At 53.4% G+C, this 11,234-nt stretch overlaps 1 protein-coding gene across 1 annotated transcript in view; it reads right to left on the bottom strand.

Annotated features, from left to right (window-relative positions):
- Window positions 1-4,834: 4,834 nt before the first annotated feature.
- Window positions 4,835-11,234, bottom strand: part of TAF4 (TATA-box binding protein associated factor 4) — a 62,926-nt gene continuing 56,526 nt past the window's right edge. Inside the window, exon 15 of the mRNA XM_033094949.1 lies at window positions 4,835-6,324. Coding sequence (XP_032950840.1) covers window positions 6,157-6,324 — 168 coding nt within the window. The 3' untranslated portion in view covers window positions 4,835-6,156. The remainder of the gene's footprint in view (window positions 6,325-11,234) is intronic.

The raw sequence follows: 11,234 nt of genomic DNA, 5'->3' as shown, positions 1-11,234 counted from the left end.
GCACACCCCTGTGAAACCATCGCCACGATCAAGACAAACGCACGTTCCAGCACCCAGAGGCCTCCCGCCCCGACCCCAGGCGCCTCGCTGGGCTGGCGGATCACGCGGCACACGACCGGGCAGCACACGATGCATCCATCCGCACGGTGGCGCTGGCGTGCCAGGCTCGCCACGGACTCACGTGGGGCCGCGACTCTTACCACCATCGTGAGGCCGCAGCTCACTCCTCCCCTGCCCACAGACGACCCGGGTTTGTCCAGTTCTTCGCCATTTCACACAAAGCTGCCATGAACATTCGTGCACGTGCCTTTGCTTCTCCCGAGGACCCAGCAGCGCAGCGGCCGGCGAGGATGCGGGCGTGGGTGTGGTGACGCGCATTTCACTTCTGAGGACACTGCCGAGGGCTGGATGTCCGACACACGGCCGGTCCGGAGCGCCCGTGTCGCCATCCTCTGCGTCGGGGCCATTCTGACGGCACGTGCTGGCATCTCACTGGGCTTTTCGTTCCAGACAAGCACAGGAGGTTGCTCCCTGTCCCTCCGGGGATGCGCCCATCACCACCCCTCCAGCCACCGCAGCCGCCAGGGAGCTCCTGGTACTTCCAGCCCAAGCCCTGTCTGGGGACTGCGCCCCCGCCCCACGCCCTCTGGCCCCTGGCAAGGCGCCCTGCAGGCTACAGGTACACGCATTGGCACTTGCTGAGTACATTTTATAAAGAAACACGCGTACATGCCAATTCTTCTGAAGAAAGACAGGAACTGGCAGGTAGAACGCAGAGCCGCGTGAAGCAGGCGCAACAAACGACGACGTAGGTCCATTTGGAACTGTAAGTGTCCCTTGTCTCCCCAGCAAGTCTCTTAAGGAAACAGGGTATGTCCCCTTGGGTGAGCGGGTCCCAGGTGCAGCCAGTGGTGCGGGCACTGGGGTCGGTGGGCTTGGAAAGGCTGCCTGTGGGCGGGGTCTTTCCACCAGTATAACCTCCTTCATGAGCGCACGCCCTGGCTGCGTGCTGGCTGCGTGCGAGGCACTGAGGATCAAAGGGCCTCAAGTGGGTCCCCAAAGCTGCTTGGACAGACGGGACATGAGACCAGACGTGTGCCTCGCAGCCACAGCTCAGGTGGGCAGGGTCTGGGCTTGGCACCAGCCAGGGACCGGGGGCAGGGCTGGGGGGAGGCTGGGGGAACCTACTTTGATAGATAAAACATACATCTGGAGATCACAGTGTGATAGAAGGAAAAACGAGTTCATTCACTCGGTAACTAGTGACTGGGTAATCACGAGCTTTGTCGTAAGAACAGGTCACAAGTTGTCACCTGTGTACAACGCCCTCCCAACAATCCCGCCTCCTGCACTGGCGCCTGATCACTGAGGCGGGGGCCGGGTTACCTGCCCAGGTGAACGTGAGGTCACGCCCTGGGGGTCTCACTCTAGAGTCCCCCATGCTGGGGGCACACTTGTTGAGGTACACTTCACATGCGTTCAAGTGCTCAGATCTTACCTGTCGGCCTAACCGTCCCACCTGTGCACACGTGTGTGCCCACCGCCTTGGTGTCCCTCCTGCCAGCCTCCCCACCATGGGCAGCCTCGCTCTGCCTGCCACCACCACTCAAGCTGTGTCTGTTCTCGAGCTTCCTGCGATGGAACCACAGGCTGTGGGACACGTGTGAGCTTCTCTCGGCGTAGCTGTTTGGACAGCCATCTACACAAATGCACCAGTGGTCCCGGGCTTTCCACTCCTGGAGGTGGTCAGCTGAATACACACACAGTGGCCTGTGTGCACGCACTGTGGGGCCGCTTTACTCCACCAATGAACAGGCCCCGTGGACATCCTCGGAGAGTCTGTGGACAAAGGTCTCCCCGCTGAGTGGACTGCAGGGGTGGCCCAGGGCAGGTGCACTGCTGACTGTGCGAGAGCGCGAGGTTTGCCCGCGTGGCTACGCCATGTTACACACCATCCGGCCACGCAGGAGAGTCCTGGTGGCCCCATGTCACCTCCACCACTTGACACTGTCGACCTTTTAATCTGCACGCGTGCTGGGCGTGTGGTGGGCCCACGTGGTGGTAATTTGCGTTTCTCTGGTGGCCATTTCTGCTCGCTGGCCACCTGGAGCTCCCACCAAGTGCCCGTTCGTGTGTGCAGATTTTCAACGAGCTGCCTTTTTACTACTGGGTTGTGGCTTTCTTTCCCTATTCTGGGTACGAGTCCTTGGTCAGACGTACAAAACGGCCCATCGTTTCTCCAAGTCTGCGGCTTGCCCTTGGACAGTGACGAGGGCTATCTTCTAACGAGCCTTATCATTTTAAAGTCCAATTTACCAATTCTTTTCTTTGTGGTTTGTGCCTTCTTTGTCCTTAGAAACCACTGCTCACTCCAAGGTCATGAACATCTTCTCCGAAGTTTCCTCCTAGAAACTTTCTGGTTGTAGCTTCCCTTCAGGCCGACGATCCATCTCAAATGCATCTGTGTGGATGGAAGGCCAGGTCCACCACCCACAGGGCCTCCGGCCGCACATGCAACCCTTTCTTCATTGCTGGTGTCGTCAAAACCTGGTGACCACACGTATGGATCCAGTTCTGGACTCTGCACTTTGTTCACCAGTCACGTGTGGCCTCGTGTCACACCGTGCTGGCCTGACTCATGCAGCATGTCTGGAAAGTTGGCCATGTGAACCCCAGTTCTGTTCTAGGCTGCCTGGGCTATTCCAAGTACCCTGCAGTTCACATGAACTTTGGGAATTAGATTGTCAATTTCTATGAAAATCCTGCTGGGGTTCACATTGGAACAGACAGGGTCATTTGGGCAGAATGCTGTCGCCACCACACGGAGTCCACTCCATGCATATTTCTCCATTTAGTCTTCTAATTTCTTTAATTTCTGTGTAAGGATCTTACCTTTCATTATACGTGTCCCTAGATAGTCCGACGATTTGGGGATATGGTTAACGATCAGTTTTCACTTTCTAGCTGTTTGTGGTGGGTGATACAGTTACATTTGATTAGGGACACTGATCTGCAACCTTACGAAAGTCACACCTCAGTTTCAGTGACAAGTCTGTAGATTCTTTCAGATTTTCTGTGTCACCTGTGAATTCTTCCTTCACCTTCTTCCTTCCCAAACCTTTTGCCTTTCTCTTTCTCATCTTTTTGCCCAACTGGACCCACAGCACGATGGGGAACAGAGGTGGTGAGAGCAGATGTCCCTGTCGTGTTCCTGGCCGCCTGTCCCCAACAACTGGACTGGTATCACTGCCCTCCACCCCCAAACCCCTGTCAGTATCCAAATCAGACTCAGGATGACCAGTGACATGCTGTGGAGGGACAGTAAACAGCACCAAGGGTCTCATGAGGGAAAACAACCGACAAACCTGTACCTCGAGCCTGCGCAGGCTTCTGTCAGCGTCCGAGCTGGGCCTTGGCTGCGACTGTCCTCGGCAGGTCACTGGACCCAGTGGGACATGCAGAGAGGCTGAAATTAAATCAATGACACCTGCAGAAACCCAAGTACAAGTGCTCTTTACTGGCTGACCTAACTGATCTGAAGCCAGGGACGCAGTGAGAACACGGTATTAGTCATGCTTAGAAAGTACAAGCCTGACCTCATGAATAAATCACGCCGCGGGAAGACTGCAAATTGTGCTTCCAGGACTTCCTGTCCGGCTCTAAGAATTCGGGTTCAGTTTCTTTCATCGTCCACCGTCACAGGTGTTAGGGTTGCATTGTGCCCCCACCCCAAAGGAGATATGTGGGAGTCTCAACCCCCAGAACCACAATGGGACCTTATTTGGAGAGAGGATCTGTACAGAGGTCAAGTTAACAGAGGTCATTGGTTGGACCCTAATCCAGTATGACTGGCGTCCTATAAAAAGGAGTGACATAGGCACACAGACATTCATGCACAGAGACAGCACCTTGTGAAGGTGAAATGATGATGCTTCCACCAGCCAAGGACCGTCCAAGATGCCGGCAAACCAGCAGAAGCTGGGGGCGGGCCCTGGAAGGACGTGACTCTGAGACACCTTGGACTTCGGCCTCCAGTACTGACAGATGATACAGACCAGCTGTCGAAGCGCCTCTGTGGTGCTTAGTTGCAGCAGCCCTGGGACACCGACCACCAGGCACCATAATGAGAGCCGGGTTTTCCAGTGTAACCTGTCAATAAACCCTATATTGCTGCAGCTCCATCAAACTCGTTACAATTAATGTGAAAAGCCAACACCAACTCCAATTACACCAACAATGGGCTATCGATGGCACTTGAGAAACTGCAGCTGTGAATTTCGGGTGCTGAGCCTGAGTGGGGCCCCTCAGGAGCTGCGGTCCACCCAGGCCACCCCGAACACTCACAGACGGGGGAGGTGTGGGCCTCCTGGAGACCCCACCTTTCTCCCTCATCGTGGGTCCACATCAGGGCTAGGCGATCTAGTCCCCACCCAGGCTCACGGGGTACAGGTGTGTGTGGACCCCTCAGGGTCCACCCCAGGGCCTTACCTGGCCTCTCCCTGCGGTGCCCTAGCTCGTCGGCACGTACAGAAGCCCCGGCGTCCACACAGCACAGGTTGTTCCATCTGTGTCCGAGGTGGGGTAGCCCCAGCCAGGGAGAGCAGCCGGTGACCCAGACCGCGAAAGCACGCGAGGCACCTGCTCCGCGTGCAGCCCCGGGACTCGCCACAGCAGCCTGACTCTGCAGCGAGCACGTCCTGCCCTTGGAGGGGAGGTGGGTTTTAGACACTGATTCTAACAAGCAGCTCCTACACAAACACCTCGGCAGAACCAGAGCTGAGTCTCTGGCAGCAGAATCTAAAACTGGAAAACTGGGAAAAACAGGCAAAACAAATACAGATAAATTTGTTTTTAATAAAGGAGTTAATTTTCTTTCAACCCTATATAAAACAATAGCAATTAAAAACTTCATTTTTGAAAGTAAAATATTTACATATGAACAAGTAACTGTGCAAAATTTACATGAAAAAATGGAAAGACGGATTTCCTAAAAGACAAAATAAAAGGCGTAACAGTTCTCAGGTGTTGATAAAAAATACTGGTCAGCATTCCGTTCGCACGCGCGCGAATCAAGGTCTAACGTGAGGGTTCACACGGGGGAAGCCAAAGTATTTACAGTCATAAAAGTACTATCAATAGACAATTTAATACAATAACCTCTGAAAATATAAAGAACCAATTAGTATATTTGTAATAAAAAAATAGGTACAAAGAAGGGGCTTTGCTCTGGACATCTGTAAAGTTGGCCCACAGCGCGCGTACAGTCTCTTAGCAAAATAATTCTAGTTTACGTAGCCATTTTTATGTTATGTGCCAAAAATTATGTACAATTACCGACAAAATACACCAACCATTTTTCAACACTTGATTCACACTGAGAAACATTCTTTTGATGATTCTTCTCAACTTTGATTTTATTTCATCTAAGCTTTCACTTTTAGCTAAAAAACACAGTGCAAGTAAAATATATTTATGCTGAAAAGGTTTTCATTTCTTTTAACTTTACAGCTTTACAAACTATAGCAAATAAAATGCGTTTGTACAGATGCTGACCACACATTCAGAGGGGCCGCCAGCACTGGGCTCCACTAACCAGAAAAAGTGACTGAACTCCGAGGAGGGGTGTTTAGATGAATTGTGTGTTCCTCGAGAATTCTGAGCGGAGGGGGAGGAGGGGGGAAAGATAAATAGTCTAAAAAATCAGTTTGCTTTGCCAACTGACTAATATAAAAATAAAATAAATGAAATGAGGTCATTGGCTGCAGACACACACCTATGTAGTAAGTGGGGTTGAACTAAACCAAATGCACAAGTAATGTAAAGACCGCTACGAGGTGACAGAGGGCGGCTAATTATTTGCTAAACGATTCCATCAGTTTTTATATATGGCTTGTTTGGCAAGAAGGCCACTCAATCAAAGATGAGTTAGGATTTCATTGTCCTTTAAGAGTCCACGGGCTTCTGAATTCTGTTACAGAAACGAGTTTGCTTCCGCACTGAAGAGCTGACTTAGAAACAGGAATATAAAACTGTTCCGTTGCAAAGAGGTGGCTGTTTTTTAAACAATATCCCATTTGCTTGTTACAAAAAGGCGTAATCTGCAAATATATAAAAACGTCCCCAGGCGTCTCTCTCCGAGGTGCCGCCCGTCCTGTGCTACTTAAGGAACGCTTTGTAGAGCAACAGTGAATGGCTTGTCTCGCGTTCATTTTCTAAACAAAATATGAGGTCCCTGAGGTTGACCCGCGTGATCCTTTGTCGCGTGAACTGTCGGGGGGTTCCGACGCCGGAGCTGCCTGGGACCGCCGAGCCCGGGCCCGACCCCTGCTGATGAGAAAGGAGAAGACAGCCGAGTTAGTGGTGCGCAGGGGTGGGCAGGACCCACGGCGCTGGAAGGAAGGGGGCAGGGCCAGGAGCTGGCCGAAGGACGGCACGCCTTGGGGCAACTTGCGTCTCCCCTACAGTGTCCTAAGGAACCCCGTTCTGGAGGAAGCCAGGCTTGGGACGGGCTCCTTCTTGGAGGCCTATGCCTTGAGCTGCAGTGCTTTACGAGTCCCTAACGGGGCAGGGTGACAGCAGGGGCACGGACCCCACGACGAACTCCACACTCAGAACACCAACCCTCGCAATTTCCCAGAGCTCAGACTCTGGCCCCTGCACTGAGGAAGGAGGAGGTGGGGCTGCTGCCCCAAGGGGATGGCGGACGGCTCCCGGGCTTGTAGCAGGTGTCCCCACCTCCACATGTCCGGGGGCTGAGGCGAGGCCCAGGCACATCTGGGGCCAGCTGTGTCATCCCCATTTCGCTGACAGAGGCACATTCCCAACGGCGCAAGGTCTAACTTCCTGGACGGGGCAGGCTGGTGTCAGCTGGTTGGGCCGCAGCACTCCGTGGTCACCACGGTCATCCGTGGTCAGAGGGGATTCCCTGCTGGTCTGAGCCAAGGCACTGCTGTCTCCGGCTGAGGCAGCAGCTGGGCTCAGGGCTCAGGCACCCGGCTGGGTCAGCCCCCTGGGGACTCGTCATCGTGGCTGAGTCTCTGCCGCCTGCCTGCTCGTAGAGACAGAGTTTCGGGGTGGCCTTCCTGGAGGTGTCTCGTGTCACTCAGCACCAGCATCCTGTGGTCTCAGCAGGTCAGCATCTCCATCGGACATTCCGGGGCACAAACCACACCACTCCCAACCGGACGGCTCTTGTTTTTCGTTCGGAGTGAAAACTAAGTGTCTGTGTTCTGATGGTTAAAGTTGCTCATGTACATTTCAAGTGCAAAAATCACAGTGGTATTTTTACAGCATTTCTCAAGGATTACGTAAGAAGGTGGGAGTACTAAGGCACGAGCCGCAGTGCTGAGAGCGGCCAGCAGGTGTCAGGCGAGGCCGCACTCCCGGCCGCCACCTGAGCCCCTTCCCAGACCCATCCGCCAAGTCGCCTGTTCCACTGATAACTTTCTGCGCCCCCCTCCGAACCCCCAGCCGCCTCCATGGCCATCCGACGTCTACTTTTCCTTGTTTGAAACAACTACTTGGCCTTTCTCGGCGGTTCTCCCTGAATCTCCACAACAGCCCTAAAGGAGCATCTTGTATAAGAGAAAAACTGCACCCCTCAACAAACTGATGAAAACAAGCGCTTTAGAGAAGGACACGGACCCACCCCCCCAGCGCAGCCCAACAGAAGGGCTGACATCTCTCCCAGGGGCCTGCGGATCTGGACCCCAGAACCCAGGGAAGCCTGGCAGGCAGGAGGCAGCTCTGGAAGGAAAGTGGGGGGCCCACGGAGGGGGCCACCCTGACCTAGGAGCGTGGAGCGAGGACAACGGCTCTGCCCAAGTGACAGACCCAACACCGCTGCCACTCTCTTGGTTCTGCACCGTACCTGATGTTTCTACTTTCAAAATGGTTCAAGGGCCTCATCAGCTGGGACAAGGGAGAGGCACGCAGGTTAAAGGGTGAAGGTCAGAAATCAAACGGTATTTTCTAACAACAAAACAGATGAACAAACACAACAGACTCGTAGACACAGAACCAACTGGTGGTTCCCAGAGGGAAGCGGGAGGGAAGGGGGAATGGATGGAATAGGTGAAGGGGGTTAGGGATGCAAACTTCCAGCTCTGCAGTCAGCCAGCCACAGGGGTGTGGCGACAGCACAGACAACAGTCAGTGATGCCACAATGACTGCACGGTGACAGGAGGTGACGAGACTCGTGGTGATCCCTTCGCAGTGTATATAGCTATCGCACCATTGTTGTACGCCTAAAACTAATATAATCTTGTGAGTCAATTAAACTTCGACATCAAAACAAATAAATACTTCAATGCAACATTTTTTAGAACTCAAAACTGGTGTCAAAGTCCTGATGGGCAAGCGTCCGCAGGGCAGGTGAGGGCAGCCAGCGCCTCCCGGCCTGGGCAGCACAACCCAGCTCCTCCCTCTGAGTGTCTCAAGGTCAACGGCAATGCCACAGGCCCACAAGAAACCAGCACTTCTCATGGTTCTCTGGACTTGTATGAAACTCTGTGCTCCAAGATATCCTACTGGATGCTCAACTTTCTTCTCATGACATGGGGTAGGTGCTGTTTCCTCCATTTCTCCCCAAAAGAGGGCACACGCTCCCTGACTTCCGTCCAGGGTCTCTGATGACGCTCCTAGGTGGGGTTCTGGCTCCGAGCCTGCAGGCAGGGAACCTGGTCTAGTTTCAGTTTCCCATGGGGGAACATGAGGCAGAGGCCTGGGCCAGGGTGGCAGTATGCTCTGCCCACGGCAGCCGAACGACCCCAGCAGCGACCCAGACAACAGACAGCTCGACGGGCAACGCAGACAGCAGTCCTGGGAGGGACTCCAGCACCAACAACATGCACGCTCAGAGGGCTGGTCCTGTTGCGCCTGTCTGCAGGCACTGGGGTTGCCGCAGTGACCCTGCATATGTCCTGTACACTGTCCCCACAGTGTCCTCCAAAGAAGGCGCTACGAGTGCTCATGTGCCCTCACAGGGCTGGCGGAAGGGTGGATAAAAGGAGGCTGCGTCTTCCCAAGGCAGTCTTTCCAGTGCCAACGTGGTGGCCAACAAATAAACAAACGAAAGAAACCGCCCTCTGTCCAAACCCAATTGCCTGTGGGCCCACAGTGCACAGAGCAAGGCACCCTCACATCCGTGGGGAGCCTCCTGCATGTGCCCACTTCCCATGGGTGCCCGCCAAAGTGGCTGAGAATGTCCCCTGGGGCCGCTGTGGGCCATGGAGCCCTTGACTTCACCTCTGCGCCCAACGAGCCCGTCCCACAACGCTGAGAGCATGACACCTGCCAGCAGCCCAGGGCGCTGCAAAGGGTTCACAGGTGAGAAGCATCCGGGGTTCACTTTGGGTCAGAGCGCCAGGGGCCCGACCGGCTCGCCTGCCGGTGGTTCCCTCACTGGTCTGTGTCCCATCTCTCTGTCCTCACTGCCATAAAACGGAACACACGCCAGGACGGGCAATCAGGCAGGACACTTAGAAGAACAGCAGCTGTGACACAGATACTCGGATAATCAGCTTGAAAGAATGACCACTGCTCGCAGAAGGTGAAGACACCATGGTTGCCGGATACCCCAAGATCTCTCACCATCTCCCCAAAACAATGAACAAGAGGGAAACCCAGACCTGCACAGACAATGCTCTACCAGCATTGTCTGAACTTGGGGATGCCCAAGCCTCAACAGGACCCCGAGGGAGACAAGAATTGGTGTCCCCAGTGGGGTCTCACTGCACCTCAGACCACCCAGCAAAGATGGAGGATGCAGAGAGCAGGGTTACGGTCCCAAAACCATCACGAGAAAGGCGGGGCCCACCCTATGTGCCCACCCTAAAATGGGTACTGGCGTCCAGGGCACAGACTTGGGGGTGGGGAGTTAAGTGCAGGAGACGGAAGGGGAGGCCTAGAACAAGTTCAGCATCGGGACACAGGAGTCCTCTCTACAACCAAGACAAGCAAAACACCTGCCGAGTAGGGCAGGCTTCGCGATGCTGTCAGAAGAGGGCGCCACCAGACCGTGACTTGTGAAATGAACACGAGATTAGCAAATCCTTAAAGCACCACTGCAAAAATCAGAAAATGAAATTCCACACGTATCAGAAACAAACAGCCTGGAAAAACGAAAACTGTTAGATGACACTTTCAACAACAAAAATATACTTAAGCATTTGAGAATCTGAAAATCACCTTGAATCAAAATCTCAAAAATTAGACAAGAAACATTTAAAAACAAGGAAATGACAATCAACAGCAAGGAAAAAATGCAAAAAAAGACAAAATTACCTAAGAAATTAATTAATTACACGGTGCCCAGGGGAGAACAGACTCAAATGAAAATGTAGTAAGAGGCACTGATGAAAGTCAAAAAACAAGAGAAAACGAGATAAGGTAAAAATTAAGTGGTGGGGAGAAAAGATGGTGGAAATGGAAGACAAGCAAAGAAGAACTCATAATATATCGTCAGAGTCCCTGAAGAAGAAAATAAACAATGGATCAGAAGTGACACTTAGGGCCGGCCCGGTGGCTCAGGAGGTTGGAGCTCCGTGCTCCTGACTCCGAGGGCTGCCGGTTCGGTTCCCACGTGGGCCAGTGGGCTCTCAACCACAAGGTTACCGGATTGACTCCTCGAGTCCCGCGGGGGATGGTGGGCTGTGCCCCTTGCAACCAACATTGAACACGGCACCTTGAGCTGAGCTGCCTCCCGGATGGCTCAGTTGGTTGGGGCGTGGGCTCTCAACCACAAGGTTGCCAGTTCAATTCCTCGAGTCCCGCAAGGGATGGTGGGCTGCACCCCCTGCAACTAAGATTGAACACGGCACCTTGAGCTGAGCTGCCGCTGAGCTCCCGGATGGCTCAGTTCTTTGGAGCGCGTCCTCTCAACCACAAGGTTGCCGGTTCAACTCCCGCAAGGGATGGTGGGCTGTGCCCCCTGTAACTAGAAAACGGCAACTGGACCTGGAGCTGAGCTGCACCCTCCACAACTAAGACTGAAAGGACAACATCTTGACTTGGAACAAAAGTCCTGGAAGTACACGCTGTTCCCCAATAAAATCCTGTTCCTCTTCTCCAATAAAATCTTTAAAAAAAGAAAAAGAAAAAAAGAACTGACACTTAAAAACTACAATCCAAGAAAACTTTCAAGAAATAGAAACAAAACAAAATCTACACACACCTAAAGGGCCCCAGTGAGTATCAGGGAAAATTAACCCATAAAAATAAACTGACCGATCCT

This window comes from Rhinolophus ferrumequinum, chromosome 23 (genome assembly GCF_004115265.2).
Source record: "Rhinolophus ferrumequinum isolate MPI-CBG mRhiFer1 chromosome 23, mRhiFer1_v1.p, whole genome shotgun sequence".
Classification (NCBI taxonomy): domain Eukaryota; kingdom Metazoa; phylum Chordata; class Mammalia; order Chiroptera; family Rhinolophidae; genus Rhinolophus; species Rhinolophus ferrumequinum.
Note: the sequence above shows the minus strand (reverse complement) of the source record. Positions and strands in the feature narration are given on the sequence as shown.